Consider the following 17,617-nt stretch of genomic DNA (forward strand, 5'->3'; position numbering starts at 1 on the left):
TGGATCACGTTCAAATCCCACATCTTGATCATTGCTTTCTGGTTAATATTTACAGATCAAACTGTTGCATCTCCAAGTTCATTTCAAGGTTACAACTGTTCCACTCGAGGGCTCCGGCGTCCTCGTTTCTTCACAGGTTTTTACAATTCAGGGAGAGACTAGAGGTTCAGTGCTGGACCTGTCAGTATTTGAACTACTGTAAAATGCTTGTATGATATCTACATGTGTGCACAGTGTTCACAGTGTTCCACCTGTATAGTTGATGAGATGGAAAAACAAGATGTCTGGAGATGTAGAGCTGCAGTAGTTTGCTTGACAGCTTGCATAGAGAAATCTCCAGTCGTCCGCCGTTAGAGATCCACAAAAACCACGCGGGATGTTTTCCTTTGTAACTTTTTCCAAATACACTCAGGCCTACATTTCTCTTATCATGACAAGATTGCTTTAGACCTGCTACACGCTTCATTATGTTAGCTTTTTGGCAGTCACTTGGAAGATATGTAGCATGGAAAAATGTATCTACATAGCCCTCAGTCGATAAAGACTCAGTAACAGTCTGGTGTATAACCGCGGACACAGTTTATCTACATCAATCACAGATTTATTTTATTACTATGAACACGAAAACTTAAATTTTAAGGGGAAGATAGGGATCAATTCTTTTCACTTTATCCCCCCCAAAAGAAATGTGATAACCTCCACACACAGTGAGCCTTCATCCAGCTGATCCTCGCTGGAAGCGGGAGTCAATCTTTGTGTTGGTGCTGGTGTGTGTAAAGTGAAAAAAGCAGTGTCTCTGTGAGTGTGTGTGTGTACGGGTGATAGGGTGGTCTGGGGTGGTCACACCTCGGTGCTGATGGCTCGGGTGTTGGTGTAGAACTCAGGAGGTCGGCCTCGTTGGGTCTCTCTCAGCAGGGTGCCTCGGATAGCGGGCAGTGGCATTGCCAGCGCCTGGTTGTCATAGTGTGTGGGCATGTAGGTGATGCGCTCACCACCGTTGCGCATTTCATCGGTGGTGCGTATGTAGAAGGGCGAGTCGTAGGGTGAGCAGCTGGGGCAGTAGCTGCGTCTGCCTCTGGTGGGTTTGATGGGATCGGAGGTGGGTTTGGGCAGCTCTGAGGGCGACATGGACAGTGGGGTGATGATCGATCCGTCCAGGCCGGTGACGCTGCAGGCGTTACAGGCGAAGTGTTGCTGAGAGACAGAGCCGCTGTCAGACCCATTCTTCTTACAGCAGTAGTACTACAGGATGAGAATTTGATGTTAGACAGCGATCAAAGACACATGCTTCACACTCTTATTGATAATTACATGATTCTTCCTTTTAAAACCCTTCTTGAAGGGACACCTACACCCAAAATCAAATACTGATATTTCTCCTTAGTACTTAGTTTCTACAGCATGCCAGAAGTGGAACTGCAGTGAGAACATGTTTTTCTGACAGGCAGAATTTAGATGTTCATACCTAAAACAGTATGGAATAACAAACCGAGTATCACATCTTCATTTTAAATGGGCATAAAAACAAAGGTTTATATGTATTTGTGATAAATTCCAAGGTTTGTAGATGTAAACCTGCAAAATAAACAAGTATGAGAAAATCTAGTGTGTACATGTAAAAACAATAAGTGTGAACATCTGTGTATGTGTATAAAAAGTGAATTTTTACGTTTCTACAGTGTGGGATGAGTTACAAGTGTTAATCTGACTTCTAAGTGACCATTCCCATCTGTCCCATCAGAAAGCAGATGGTTCCACCACCCTTCAGTCCACAGGTCCATAAAGAAATGTATTTTACAGACTGATTTACAACAACAAACATCATTTTACAAGCTCATAACATTATTTATTTTATTAGCAACACACAGACACAGTAAAGGCGTACCTGGAGTCTACAGTAACAAAGCACGGCGATGATACACAGAAGTATCACTGTGGCCAGTATTCCTCCGGTTATGACAACAGTTCCAGCTGTCATCCGACCAGCTCTCCATCAAACTCTTGATACAGAAAAGTGATATCATGTTTAACAAAGGACGGCTCATGGCTCTACAGACATAATGACTGAAAGATCAGCATGAACACATGTGCAGCTGTACAGTGCTGCATCAGCATGTTAGCAAGAAACATGTCTGCAACGTAGCAACATTTCTTACTTACAAGAATTATGTGTCAAAGAGCAACAACACAAAAATGTGATTACGTTGTTGATATACTCACGTTCAGAAAGTTGCTTAACACCTGAAAGCAGACAAATAAAGGTTATATAGATAGATAGATAGATAGATAGATAGATAGATAGATAGATAGATAGATAGATAGATAGACTTACAGATAGACTTACATCAGAAGAGTGTTTGAGGGTTGTCTGGGTGAAGAGAATTTCAATCAGAGCTCAAAGGTCAGAGGTCACACCACTGGGTAGCTTTGCTGTTTGAACATCACTGAGCAGAGACGGAGGGAAAGAAGCAGTTTGATTAAAGTAGGCTCAACTGTTTTTCTCCACAAGGTGGCGCCAGGAGAGCAGAAAAATATCTCACTATGCAACTTCCTTTAGTAAAGATTTGAGTAACTATGAGTAAGGAAAAACAAGGAAAGGAAGCAAACACGGCCCTGTAGGACTGTGTCCACCTGTCTCATATGCAGTGACTGCATGTGTCACATTTCATGTTTGTGTTCATTAGTCCAGTTCTTCTTTCACTGTAAATAGTCAGTGGATGACAGAGAGAAGAAACAGGGAAGAATGCAAGTACACACAAACACACAGTATTAAAGGACAGTAAAACTGATTTAGTGTACTGATTGGTTCTGGTCTGGTTTGGGTCTGCAGGCTGAGGCTTATCCAGGTGAACTGAAATCTATTCCTAAAAAAACTTATCTAATCTTATCTGTGACTGTGGTGGAGACAGGAGAGGAGAAGTAAAGTAAGAGTGGGAATAAAACAAGTAAGAGTACAGGTACAGAAACACCTTTCTGCATGACCAGCCTGTCTGATGTTTGACACCTGAATGGGCATTTTTCCTGCAAGCAGTTTGTCCTGTGAATGTAATATGATAGATGGCATCTGACAGTACACCGCAACAGGAGAGCCGGACAGTTAACCCTTTGCTCAGTAACACCTTAACACCTAGCAACCGTAACTGTGCAACTACAGCTAAAGATTAAAACACATACAGTACACAGCAATGTAGATGCTGACCCAGGACTCAGCTGTGGGGTTATACAGTATGTCTCCAGGAGATGCAGGAGGAGGCTCCTGCAGTTTAGAGTCTGGATGGATTATAAAGTAGCTAATTTGATCATTTAATCCCATTAGACATTCTGAGGTCCTAATCTATGAGATTTGTTTTAAGAGGTGATGATTTATCTTGTGTCTTGTGGTTTCCACAATAAGAATATTACAAAGAACAAGCAGTGGTGATTAGTAGGTTAGCTCCACTCGTCGTGTGCTGGCTCATTGTGTGCATCCATCCATCTTTTTTTCAATTAACCTGCTTTGTCCTGCAGTGCACAGGGGCTGGAGCCTATCCCGGCTAACGTTGGATGAGAGGCGGGGTACACCAGCACAGGTCACCAGTCCATCGCAGGGCAACACGCAGACAGACACACTCACACCTCCGGGCAATTTAGAGTTAGAATGTGGGAGGAAGCCGAAGTACCTGGAGAAAACCGCTCATTGTGTCATAATTAATAAAATAAATCACCTTGCCACTTGAATTTTAAATCACATTTAGCATGCATATTTGTGTTTTACAACACATAATATTTAATTTCAAACACAGTATTTATGAAAACTGAACCTCCCGCTTCAGAAGACTGACAGATTTGTTACGATCAACATAAAACAAATGCTGAGACGTGCGCAACACATGTCATTTTTAGCGTGTAGAACATCTGATGATACAGAACCAGTGTTAAGTGAGTCTGAATCTTCTTTAAAAGCAAAAGCTGGAAGTGCTCTCCAGTGAGCAAAAAGAATCAGAGACAGTGCTGCTCCCACAAGCTGCGATCTGAACCGCTACACTGGCACCAAGCTCATAAACCATGTCTCTGTCAGAAAGTACACTAGCCTTCAATTATTTGTAGAGACCAAACGGGATGGCAGCTGACAGATTCCTCTTAACATCATTCATCTCTCCAGCGCAGGCAATCTTAGGCTTGGAACACCAAACTATTTTTCATAATTAATGCCAGCACGGTGACTTGTACTGCACAGAGGAAATGAAAACAGAGTTGCTGCTGTCACCACATCCTTTACTCAGACACACACACACACAGATTTGTTTTTATCTCCTGTTTACATGTTGCTCTGCAAGCACAAACGTATTGGTTAGATTAATTTGAGTTTATTTCATTTGACAAACTATAGAAGCTGCACACACACTGACACACACATGCTGAGGAGTACACACAGAAGGAAAGCTGGATCAGTCACTACTGGGTCCAGATTAGAGTGGCCCTCAAAACCCCACACTGCCTGAAGAGCCCTGTGCACTGATAAGACTCTCTCTCTCTCTCACACACACACACACACATACACATATATATACAGTATTCATGCATTACCAAATAAATCAAAGCATCCTAATAAAACATCCATTAGACAGCAGAGTCTTCACAGCACTTAGCCAGCAGTCAGCATTTCATTTAGGAAATAACATCAACGCTTTACACCGCACTTTAAATACACATAAAGTCAAGTTGAACCTACAACAGCAGATCTCATGTCATCTGTATCCATCTGCAGTCCTGTACATACATAATGCAGCAAGTAAGATAGCAGCACAAGTTTTTAAGGATTCACAGATTGAAGCTTCAGGCTTGTTTTAGGACAAGCTGTCTGACGAGACAGTTTAAGGCAGAGAAAAACTTTCTGTGTTTCTATCTGGCATGAATGGATGATGAAATCCATTCAGGAATCACCTTGTTTCACTCCGGGCTCAGCACATTCAACAACAGATTGGTTTTGGACAAGTCATTATTTTTCTTAGAGCTCACAACATTTTAGCCCGAGGCAGAAAAAAACATGTATTTATTCCATTACAATTTAAATTCCCACCTGACACCTATCAGTCATCTTGATGGGCTTATATGTATATTTCTGTGTATGTGTGTAAGACATGCTGATGTGCACGGGTGATGAAATTCCTCAAGCGTCAACACCAATCATTCCGATGTCAATTTGTCAATGCATCGCTAAATGACATGTGATAATTCTGCACTTGACTTTCATATGGATGACTTTATGTGCACAACAAGAACCACAATAGGAGGAGAAGGAGGAGGCAAAGCTACATAAACACTGCAGATGTTTCTACTATGAGGGTGGGCAGGTTGAAATTGTAATTTGCCTCCTAATGATGTATCTCATTAGGGTACAGTCAAGAATAGTCAAGACTAATTATATGCAGTGATTGGTCAATGACAACATTTGTGTGTCTCCTCTTACGTCAGCGTTTCTAGGTTTACTGTGAATATAATGCAGCTTCCATGTCAATTAAAAGAGACACACTGCCTCTGATACACAGATACATCACTTGTTATTGATTAGTTTGGACAGAATGAAATCTTTCACAGAATGTCAGGCAGAACGAATGAAGAGTAGGAAAAAACTGGCAAGTTAGTCACAATGTGTAATAATGTTTGTGTGTTTGGCTGCACTGCTGTGCCCACCTCAGTGCTTTTCTCTGTCTCTGTGCTGTAATGTATTTGGTTTGTAGGATTTTAAAAAACCCTCACGGTTTTTTGAGATTCTGTTTCTGTCATCTCAGAGTAATGATCCCCATGCCTCACTCACTCTCTGATGGAGCCGGTGGGATTTTTCTTGAAGTACCTTGACTTCCCTGCAGGACTTTTACAAGATAGATTTTTTTTGGGATCTTAACTTGCCCAGACCACCAGTCACTCACCAGTGTCATTCTCTGCTTCTCTAAAAACTCATTACAAACTCCCGCCACTCTCATCATCCTTATAATGTGTTCCTTCTGTGAGCATAAAACACCACCCTCCACCTCCACCCTTAAAACGTGACAAATCCTGAACAATATGCCATCTGAATATAGAAACATCCGTTTTTGTAGCACCACTGTTGAGCACTGCATATCAACCATGCACACATGCTTCAGGTGTCTTTGCCTCTCAGACCCATATCCCCTCTATGCAGCCTAACCCTAAACCTGATTTCAGGTTTTCTTGTTGTGCTTTCTGTTGTGTCGCCCTCGTGCTCATCCCAGCTGTTTCCTTTTTCACATTCTGTTTTATGTTCTTTTTTCCATGTATTAAATGATCTTCTGGTTTCACCGATGTATGTTTTATTGCAAGACAGGCAGGGTATTTCGTATATGACGTTGCATTTATTGTCCGGTTCGATCAGGTCTTTGGGGTGTACCAGTTGTCTGAGTTTGCGATGTGGTTTTACGGGTGTATTAATGTTGTGTTTACTCATTGCTCTTTGTATTTTTTCCCTTATTCCACGGATGTAGGGGAGTGTAAAATTAGCAATCTCGGATCACTGCAAAAGGAAAAGACACATTATGGACTGGGATGGGGCAAACGTAATCGGCAATGAGGACAACAAATTCAAACGTTGGATTAAGGATGCAATCAAAATCAGGAAGCGGGCCAACGGGACAGTGAACCGGGACGAGGGGACATTCACACTGTTCCACACCTGGGACACTGTACTGAGGAGACCAGACGCTGTCCCACACCTGGGACACAGTGCTGAAGAAGCCGGACTACAGGTGGCACTGTTCCCCTACTACCTGGAGTAGTGGGAGAATGGCGCCACAACCTGCATAAAATCAGCTGGCAGACACGTCACCGTAACATCACGTGACTTCTGAAGAAGACTGCAGTCGAAACATGTAAAGGTAAAAACACAAAACACTGGTCTGATCGAAAGAATACTCTTATGGTTTAAAAGGTGAAGACCAAAGGAATCATTAAAAAGATGTTTGATAAAACTACCATCTGAATATAGAATCATCCATTTTTGTAGCACCACTGTTGAGCACTGCATATGAACCCTGCACACATGCTTCAGGTGTCTTTGCAACAGCCTCTCAGACCCATATCACCTCTATGCAGGCAATAATTAACGCACACTTCATCACTTATTATTTTGGAAAACCACCATTTTGACAGCCAAACTGTGGAGAGAGAGAGAGAAAAAAAGAAAAAGTCACACATCCAAACAGGATTCACGGTCACAGTTGAAATGTAATTTGTCTAATCCTGTTATCTGGCATTCCAAAACCTTTTCCTCTATCTGCTTCCTCTTTCTGTCGTGTACGTTGCGACGCTACATGGAAGTGTGTGTGTGTGTACGCATGTAAATGTGTGTTTATTTGCATGCGTGGGTGTGAAGTAAATACAAATGCAGTGTATGTTTTTTTTTCATGAAGATTATTTACTGTAACTGGAGGATCATGGGTAAAAGTCAAAACAAAAAGAGCATTAGCTGTTGAAGCTTCACTGGAATACGACAGCCTCGAACTAATCACACTAACTGCTTAAAAAATGAAGGTAGGCACCATTCACTGCTGTTTGTTGTGCTGCTCTTGGTGTTGAGTCTATAGCAGAAACTGACTGCACATTAGCTGTATTAAACAACATGATGTGGTTTACTTCAGCAGGAAGACACTGGGAAAACTACACCTGTGCACTGTCCATGGTGCTGAAAGCTGTTGGACTACAAACACTGACACAGGGATATAAGTGATGATTCATTTCACTTCATTTCTTTGAGGGATTATATTCCACAAGTCCACAGTGATTATGGAGCATACAGGAGTGTGTGGATTTTAACTCAACAGCCACATATATTAAACTGATTTGTAACCCACAGTCTATTCCTTCTTCTCAGTAATGAAGACCGATCTCAGTGGATGCTAGTTTGATGAAGATGACGATGTCTTTGCTGTCTTGTTCAGGAGGTCCAAGACGCCATAAAGCACAGAAGAGATTCTGTATTGTGGCGAGTGGGCAGACCTGATGGAATGGGGTACATGCCAATTTAACCAAATGCAAATCAGAGTGCAGAACCTAAACTGCAGAAAAAATCTCTAAAATAACTAACAGCTAGCATTTTATTTAGTCCTCCTGTTGATTGTATAATAAAGAAAAATACATTAAAATAAATAAGGAAAAGATAGGATTATAATAAAAAACATGCCACCTTTTCCACTTAATGCCATGATATGACACTACTTTTAGTGCATTATAACTACATGTGTAATCCTCCGGTTGCTTCCTAGATTAACTTCCTGGCTGCAGACACTTACACGTAACCTTGAAAACCTTCTTCATGTACTGAGGGACCTACAGAAGCTCAACCAACCGTTATCCCATCTTCCCTCTTAAGCTGTCGCAGCAGTTACGGACCAGTAGCCAGAGATTGATGACACCGAACATTTTAGTTCAATTACTTGATTTTGTTCAGGGTCATTTGGGGCAAAGAATGCAATGAATGTGAAGAACCACTCTCCAGAATGATTCTCTTGGCCCTATAAAGGCACATGATCAATACAGGTACTGCTAAAAACAGCCCAGTCCCCACAAAGAATGGAGAGAGACAGGACAACATAGCGCTGGAACACAGTTTGAGTGTTTGTCTCTGTCCAGTCTGGACCATGTTCTGATGGAGTACACACTGCTGGCAGATTTATAACTGCTGTATATTATTCTGTTATGCAGCTCTCTAGGCTACTGTACTCCAGCCCATGCCAGCTCCTGATTCAGCCTTTCTACACACTCACAAGATGCGGTGAATACCTTTACTCACATGGCAAATAAAAGATTTATCACTCACAGCCCATCTGTAATTTTTTATACACACACATATCATATAAGAGCATCTCCAATGAGATGGCTTCTACTACCACTATTACTGTGACTTCATGAAAAAAACAGCCATCAGAAGTCCATGACTGTTGTTCAGGAATCCTGTTCCCTATCCCTATCCCATATTTAATATTAAAGACAAAAAGAAGATGTCAGCTTCCACCGAAGAAGCAGAAATGCTGTTACAGTTGTCCACTGTGAAGTCAGAGAGCTCATAAAACACATAATTATTTCATATTTCCCAGAAATGTATCAGCTCCCATCAGTGACAAAGCTGCCGTTGTCTTTCTGGAGAGTCCATTAAAAACCACAACGGGCACAAAGCCTGCCACAGAGAGCTCATAAAGGTTCGCTCAAACATGGTTCACTTAATAATGACGATGATTAGAGCCCATGAGGGAGGCTTTCACAACAACTGGCAGAACTTCAGGAGTTTAAATCAAACTTTATACTACTGTCCCCTTCTCTGAATCAAACAAATGCTGTTTGAGCATCCTTTGGCAATGCATCAATGCATTAGCAGACCGTTTGTCAACTGTCAGTGAGATTTGAATGTGTGGATCAGTACAAATACAGAGCAGGACAGAAAGATGCACATGCTGTAGCTCGGCATATTTCCATGAAATCAAAGAGCAATCTAAAGAGTGGAGTGCAGCTGGTGGACTACCTGGAGGGTCGAAGGCCTACAAAGCAGATGTCTGAAAACAAGGAGATGAACAGCTAACAACAGGAGTGTTCTTCCACCAAGTCTAAACCCATGATAGCTGCCATCCAGGAATGTGGATACAACCATGCGCTTTTCACCTGTTTGGTCACCCCCAGACTCTTCCTATGGTTACCATTTTGACACCTACAATGACATCATTAAACCACTTTCTGGAGGTCTAACAATCGACAAAGCCTGGTGTCGATCGCTGTCTCTCTGCTACATTTTTTTTTCACTGACCCTGTGAAGACACATTTTTCTCTAGTGTTCCAGGTTGTTTTCTTGCTCAGGGTGAGGAGCCAGTAAACTACTGCAGCATCCAACCTTGTGGGAACAGCTCTCAGCACAGTGCTAGTGACTCACTCACACTTCAAATTGGAAGGCCTGAATTGATTTCCTAGTTAATTTATGTCCAGTTCAGACAGATTCACAGTGAAGAACTTGAGCAGGAAAGGGACCTGACACTAAACATGCAGGCTGCTTTACTTTACGAGGTTTACAGGGATTTCATTATAGCTGCTCAGCTCCTCCCCTGCTGTCCTGCGATATGCCAGCTTCTCTTCACAGACTTGGCAGCAGTGTGGCCTTGCTGAGCGCACACCCCAGCACAGGGCAGTGGGCAGCCAGGGAAGCTGTAATTACTGTACCTCCATTCTGCTGGTCAGCACAGCAGTCTCATAAAAGGAAATGAAACAGTCCAGCTTCCAGCTTTAAGCGAGTAATGTACCACAAATATTACATTAGCATACATTCACATGAACATTTTATCTGCGACAGTTAATACAAAGGGGGAGCCGAGCTAGCAGGAGGAGAGCAAGGAGAGCAGGAAGTTAGAATTCAATGATATCCTGATTTTTAACAGGAAATGAAACCATCAGCATTACAATAAGCAACTTGTCTCGAACCTGGCCAGGCAGCTGGATTCTTATAGGATTAATCAGATCACATGACAGTCTTCACCCGGCAGGTTTTTAATGGTTGATGGTGTGGACCAGTGAAGGACGTGTGAGGGAGTGTGTCCCATGCTGCCTACACTAGCTGTAAAAGCTCCCTTGACTCTCCTCCCTCCCTCTACGATTACCTACAACCTTTAACCCATCAGTCCTCACAGTATTCAGCCTATGGTGCATAGTCACCATGGTAGCCAAAAACAGAGATATTAGAAATCTTATCTTTGTTTTAACTGGAACCATATTTATTTTAATAATACTGAAGTAACACAATGGAGTTTAATGGGGAAATTGGTCCCAGGCTCTTGTAAGCAGTGACTTACCCATGTGTACCTGTATGGCCTCAGATTCAAACTACAGCTAATAATCATGCAGCTAAGTAGGATATCTTAAAGTATACAACATAGAAGCCAAGTGGACAATTGATAACTTACTAATCCAACAGCAACAAGGCCACATCACCATCTGTCTTGCATCTCCTTTCCTCTTTCAATATTCAGTTCTTTGGTTTCTTTGTGGGCTCAGAGAATAAGAAGCTACAGCGCTCCATTGGATTGATAGCTGCAGACTTACTACACTTCAAAGCAGCTTTAATGCTGTATACCTGACACATGCTGTAAACCTGGCATCACTTTCATACCTAAACCCTAGTTCAAACAAAGTGATGGCTGCACCAGTTCTTGGTCAGTGACCACCAGGCAAAAGCATGAACATTTGTTTAAGGATGTATTAACATATCATTGTATAGTATACTGGTCTGATTAGTTGAAGCCAGTTAGTGATGCTTCATCCAATCCAGCTGTAATAATTTAGTCCACATTTAAAAAAAGAGCTTGACAAGGTGTTGCTAAAAGCTATTTGAGTGTATGACTGTGAATACAACTGAATGTATGACCTTCAGTTCTCAGGACAGTAACTGAATCCACTGTGCAACCCTGCCAACAGTCAGCGCGACACTCAGAAGAGGAATCGCCTCCAGGACAAACAACCACTCACATCTGCTCTCATCTCTCTTCATGAATCTGGCTGTGGCTCTCAGATAACCGTTTCCCCATTTGAAAGTGTCATTATAATGTCATGTGCAGTATGCCACTATTCTCGGACTGCAAAAATCTGCAACTGTTGTTCTCACCTCAGAGGTGCAGCTTGTATAAAGTGTTTACATTCATAGCCAACACAGTCTTGTAGTCTTAAGATGACAGCTTTTCTATGTACATTAAACAATTTAATAAGATGGGATCTGGTGAGCCAGAGAAGATAAAAAAAAAACATAAAATGACAGGTCCAGAAATGTATCCTAATCTCTTGTATTTTCTCAACTACCATGGTGTTGAGTCCACATAAAAAAAGTAAATAATGCATGTTTTTGTGCAGCACTTTCAGGCTGAAAACCTGTTTTAGAAAGGTGCTGTTGTCCCTTTTTTGAACCAGTCACATTTGCTGGTAATCTGGCCAACACATGATTATTCAGGTTATGTCTGTCAATCTCTGTTTTCTGGTGTAAGACATTATAACAAACACAGTTATTTACATTTACGTTAAGTGATGCTGCAGCACGATTAGAGTGACACATGAATATGTCATATAACAACTATATCATTTCCATTATAAAGTCTGGATGTCAGCAGTTGCATCTCAGCTGTGTGTGCAGCATATTTTATTCATATTAGATATAGTGTGCATAGTCTCCCTTTTTACTATTCAGTGCACATATGTGAGGGTGAACTTTGGACTGTGCTGGAGCTCCCTCTGACAAAGAGAACCAGAAAAACTGCTTAGTCAAAGTGGAAATGTTGGATCTAAGCTGGAAGCTGTGCTTGCATAAGAGAACAGCTACAGGATCAGTTCAACGTTTCTGATAATGATGAATAAAACAAAGGCGGGGAGATGGTGACGACAAAGAGCTGAAATTTAATGTAAGAAAATGTTTTAAGATAAAATAAGTATGAGCAGTGCTTTCATCAGCAGAAAAAAAGTTTACAGGAGGTTATTTAAAGCCACAGTGCAGAGCAGACTGGTTTTGGTGTGATTTTGGAGAAACGAGACATAGAAGCTGTCGTCATTGTCAGTTATTTGTCCCAAAGGTGAATAAATTGGGCATAAAAGTAGCTTAAAAAAAGACAAAGTCACAATAAATAGACACAGATGGACACAAATTCAACACATTCAGAAGATGAGAGATAATACGCAGTTTACCTACAACAGTGCAGGGCTTTCATAGCCTGAAATGCTACAGGTATGCTCCCCAATTATACGGCACCATGTGTGGCTATGCTTCAGCCTTGAGGCCTTTGTAACACTGGGAGGAGCTCAATGGAAATGCATTAAATTGGTGCCAACAGTCGGGTCATGATTTGTTGAATTGGACACTGCCACCAAGTTTCACATTTGCCTTGTTCCATTAGAGCCCAAATGAATAAATACTAAAATGTAAAATATTGAAGTGAATTATTACTTTTAAAAAAAATGTGGGGCTCACTGTATTTAGACAAGATTTGTATGATTTTGGAAGAAATGTCGCACACAATTTGTAGTCTTTACTTCAGAGTGTTGTGTCTGCGTACGTAGCCCTGTGTGAGTATGTAAACGTCAAAAACGATTGTGTCATTTTATGGGTGTTTTAGTGTGCGCATATGTTTGTCAGTCTGATTATGTCTGGAAGCGCGTCTATAAGTGTGTACATCTGTGTGTGTCTGTGTGTGTGTGTGTGTGTTTTTGATGAGTCACCACAGATACAGCAGCCAGCAGCAGCAGTAGAGCTACGTTAGCAGATAACAGCGTTTTTCTCTTCCAGAGGCCTCCAGCTCTGCCAACAACACTTCCTCTCTCTGGCCTTATCCTCACCCAGCATGACTGCGCTTCAGAGTACATTCACATCCACACCACACAAAGCGCGCGCACACCGAGTGTCACGAATTGTGATCCCAACCCACTGAGAATAACTGAAAGTAAATGTTCTTCCTGCTAGTTCAAAGAGTTTAGATTAGTGCTGTCTGTCTGGAGAATCCTGTTACATAAAAGAGTCTGAAGAGCCACCAAAAGCAGAGCTACTGTATTTTGTGCTGCAGCAAGAATGAGAGATAAAGTGCAGCCAAAACAATGTTAAAAAGCTCCGAAATCTGAACCTTTACAGTTTTAAAAATAGGTTCCACTTCCTATGACAAACAAATAAAAACAAAGAGGCAAACTTAGAAGGTGGTGGCTAAACAAAATAAATCCCACCATCGCCATCTTTGCAATGGCACGCTGATGAAGATGCTGATGGAGAGTCAGGCAGAAAGTCTTTCTGTAGCCTAGAGTCAGGGTACAGACAGGTCACCAGTCTATCACAGGGCTTACACAGGGAGACCAAGCGACAACACCCCACGCTAAAAAATGAAATAAAAATAAAAAGTCACGAGGAAGTGTTAAAAATTGCAGTTCACCCCACAGCCTCTAGGTGCTGGCTCCAAAAGTGAGTCCATCCCCACAGACTCCCATGTTATAATGTCAGTCTTTACAGCAGAATTGGACATGTTCACAGTCTGCTTCATGAAACGGTGCTGCTCTAAATTTACTGTTTTGTGACGACTGTTGGGTGTGGTGACGTGAGTGCCGAATCACAGTGTGAGCTTTCTGCTTTCACAATTGCCCGCCTGCCTCAGCAACACTTGCTCTCCAGCTTGACCAGCTGCCAGCTTGACAACGCCGGATCATGTGGCTCGTCAAATTGAATAAAGTTCTAGCTAGGTCGAAATAAAAGATGTTGTCTTGCAGATAACTGAGCTTCCCATAGGAATGAATGGACTTCTACTTGAGTCACATACAGTAACTGTATGAAAATGTGAAGTTAGAAGGTGCCACAGCCTAGCCTTGTGAAGTCAGAACTTGTGAGCTATTATTGGAGCATTAACAAAATATCGTACAAGGTTCTAAAGTTTAAAGCAGCATCAGCAGCCATACGTTTTCTTGCTACTAGAGAAACACTAATGATAAATCATTATGTGCACCAGAGCAGGAAGTGAGAGCGGTCAGGTGTACGGGCTGGGTATAGGTAGCTTGCACAAATGGACTCCTTCGTCTTTGTTTAAGACATCTATTAGAATAAAGTACCTTTCTCCTTCACACACCAGAAACCAGCCATCACTGTCCATTTTAAAATGTTATCACTATAAGACTTTAACACATTCTGGCTGGTGTTAAAATGCAGGAGCTTAACACTGCACTGCAGTTTGGACACAGCTCATCTCACCTTTAGTGTGTAACTACAGTACACTCGACTCACAACTGTACGGCAAGAAATACCAATCCAGCAGCCATAAAAACCTTGAGGGCCTATGAATATTTCACACAGCACTCCTGAAACACTGAAACACTTTCCTCTTCTCTGGTTAGTCTGGGACTCTGCCTGCCCACCCCAACCCAATAAACACACATACACATGCATACACATGCATACACTCTACAGCACTAACACAACCCAGAAACACTCTTCTATGCATGTTGCCCCAGAAAATACAATGAGTGGAGCGTCGGCAGAAGGAAGCGAGATGGGACTTTACAACCAAAGGCAGGCTAAGTACAGTAGTCAGCATGAGAGGCACAATCTGTGACACACAAGGTGTCCCGGTGGTAACAGTAGCTTTACTTTGATTAAAAAAGGGTCTTATTTATATTCAGCACACAGCAGAGCAGGTCTGTCACAATGTTGGGACTCTGTTTTGGCAGGATAGGCTTTATTTTAATTACAGTGAGCCGATGGTACCCCTCAGGTGTTCGTCTTCACATACACGTGATGCAAGGTGTGCTTAGTTTCTATATATTTTTTTTCAACAGTGATTCAGACACATTACAACACCTGCAAGGCGTATGTGATCAGCATTTCAAGTTTGTGGTAAGTTTTGAAAGGGTTTCCTCCAAGGCGGTCTTACTCAGAACACATCACATATAAAGCAACAGTCAGGGTCTGGAAAGATACGACCACAGGTTTACTGTCACGTGAAAAGTCTAACAGACGTCAATAGAACAGACAGGGTCCTTCCAGGCAGTGACTCACATTGTAGCAGGGACAGCAGTGGTATCCAAACCTTATGAGCTTTTCTCTAGCTTATCTTTGGAAAATATGTTCAACTAAACAGCAAGTACGATGAAAATCAAACCCAGTCATCACAGCTGAAAGTGTGACTCTTATTGCAGACTCGGTGGCAGATTCTGGATGACTATTTGCTGCTGGGCTCACTAAACAGACACAAAGAGACCAGCAGAAGTACCAAACCAAGTGTCAATTTATGAGGATATCGCTGTGAGGATGTGTTGTGTCTCCTGAGTCCAGACAAGGACAAGTCATATCAGGGTTCCTGTAACTGAAACCACAACATGAATATCAAAAACATCTTCTGTCTAAATACCTATGGAAAAAATACATGAGGATTTGTCAGGGTTAATAAGGCAGTGCAGGCGAACCGTTTCCTAAATTAACTGAGGCAGATGAAATATTTAGTTCCCCGGCCAGAGAGGCAGTTCAACAACCTGACAATCCAACCAAAATGTAGCTGGCAGCTAGCTGCAATTTCCCATAGTTGTTTTGAATTGTTGGCACAACACGCCATTATACAGCCTGTGTATTAAATACATTTTGTCTGTTGCTGCTGTGTTTGCTGTGACAGCCCCTGACTGCAGACTCCTCTGGGAAATCAGCCCATTTCCTGTTGTATCACAGCCACTGGGGGTAGAGGAATAGAGTAGTGTGTGTCTGTCTGTGTGTGTGTGTATATATATATATATATATATATATATATATATATATATATATATATATATATATATATATATATGCGTATGTGTGTGTATGTTGGGTAGAGAGACAGGAGGATATCGAAAGGGCTGCTCCACAGTTATTTAGTCAGGGTGTCTTTTCCATCCTCTCTCTGTGAGAAATGGGTCACAGAAACAAAGCACCTGCTGCTGGGATCAATGCAGTTCACAGACTGCACTGTGCACGATATGTCAGATCATCTGAAACAGAGGGGAAGGTTTGTGTGTTTGACACAAACATATTAGGAGCCAGCAACCATTTTGTCTCGCAAGGCTGGAGAGGAACGTGACTTTCTTAACAGTTATTCATCCACAAGGTGCACTGAGACCAGCGTGCACAGGACATCACAAGCATGAGGAAGAAAAAGTCAGGTTTAGGCGAGGGGAAAAAAATAATGATTCTTCAACTAACAAGTGTGGCAACAAAGGGCATCAAACTGCATAGACAGTGGGACAGGATGAGAATCAGTGCTGTATAAACATCATTGTTTTTGATGTGTTTATATGAACTTTTGCACTATGACCAGTAACCAACCCCGGATTGTTTGTGTGCTTATTAGGACTGCACCATTTGGCCCTGACAGGAACTGACCTCTAACCCCAGCTGTGTGGGTGCTTTGCTAAAACCACTCAGGTGTGTCACCTTTTGCCCTCTCTCTGTTTAAAATGGACACCAAAGTGGGAATACAACCTCTAGCAACATTCACCACTTTAATCTACTCGTCCTCTTTTCAACTGGAACTGATGCAGCCCTGTTAAATGTCAGCATAAACACACTCAAGCAGTCTGCAAGAAGATCACAGCAGCAGCTAAATGGCAAAACCCCATGACTACATCTCCCACTGAGCTTCTACATCTAATCTGGAGAGCTCATTACTGGCACATTAAAAGTGAGAACATGTGAAATGTAACACCAAACACATTTACCATCTCTGACATATTAATCTCGACTCATTTGTACATTTGACTCAGTACATTTGACAGCATTAGGGATCTTTCTTTTACGCACCTGATCTAGTTACATGGTCCGATAGTTCATCTCGGGCTAATACTGTGGAGTGTGGAGTCATTAGAAGCCAGCAGCATCCTTATCGCAGCAGGAGAACAGCAGAGAAGCGCGATGCATGGGACTGCGGCGGAACTTCTCCAAGGATGAGCCGGAGTCCAGAGCGCACGCCGCGGCCAGAGAGAGCAAACACAACCGCTGTGGAGCCAGCCGACAAAAGGTCAGACACACTGACTGTGGAGCCAACCACATCCACAGCACCGTAGCCCCAGTGCAGCAAAGGAAAGGGTTAACGCTCCGCGGGATGAGCGCCCTTTT

The 17,617-nt window shown here is 42.2% G+C and overlaps 1 protein-coding gene across 1 annotated transcript; it reads right to left on the reverse strand.

Moving 5' to 3' along the window:
• Positions 1-803: 803 nt before the first annotated feature.
• Positions 804-17,441, reverse strand: fam163ab (family with sequence similarity 163 member Ab). The gene is made up of 5 exons (XM_028404292.1): positions 17,303-17,441; positions 2,345-2,444; positions 2,221-2,241; positions 1,886-2,000; positions 804-1,242 (listed from the first exon to the last, which is right to left on the reverse strand). Exons 4-5 carry the CDS (start codon positions 1,976-1,978, stop codon positions 841-843), a joined length of 495 nt encoding a protein of 164 aa, XP_028260093.1. The 5' UTR covers positions 1,979-2,000; positions 2,221-2,241; positions 2,345-2,444; positions 17,303-17,441; the 3' UTR covers positions 804-840.
• Between the last annotated feature and the right edge of the window lie 176 nt (positions 17,442-17,617).

This window comes from Parambassis ranga, chromosome 4, assembly GCF_900634625.1.
Source record: "Parambassis ranga chromosome 4, fParRan2.1, whole genome shotgun sequence".
NCBI lineage: Eukaryota > Metazoa > Chordata > Actinopteri > Ambassidae > Parambassis > Parambassis ranga.

Excerpts from the sequence above, each read along its gene's own strand:
- fam163ab (XM_028404292.1), bottom strand. The coding sequence starts at position 1,978 with ATGACAGCTGGAACTGTTGTCATAACCGGAGGAATACTGGCCACAGTG. Across the intron at positions 1,243-1,885 it reads TTTGTTACTGTAGACTCCAG|TACTACTGCTGTAAGAAGAA; the intron begins GTACGCCTTTAC and ends CTCATCCTGTAG.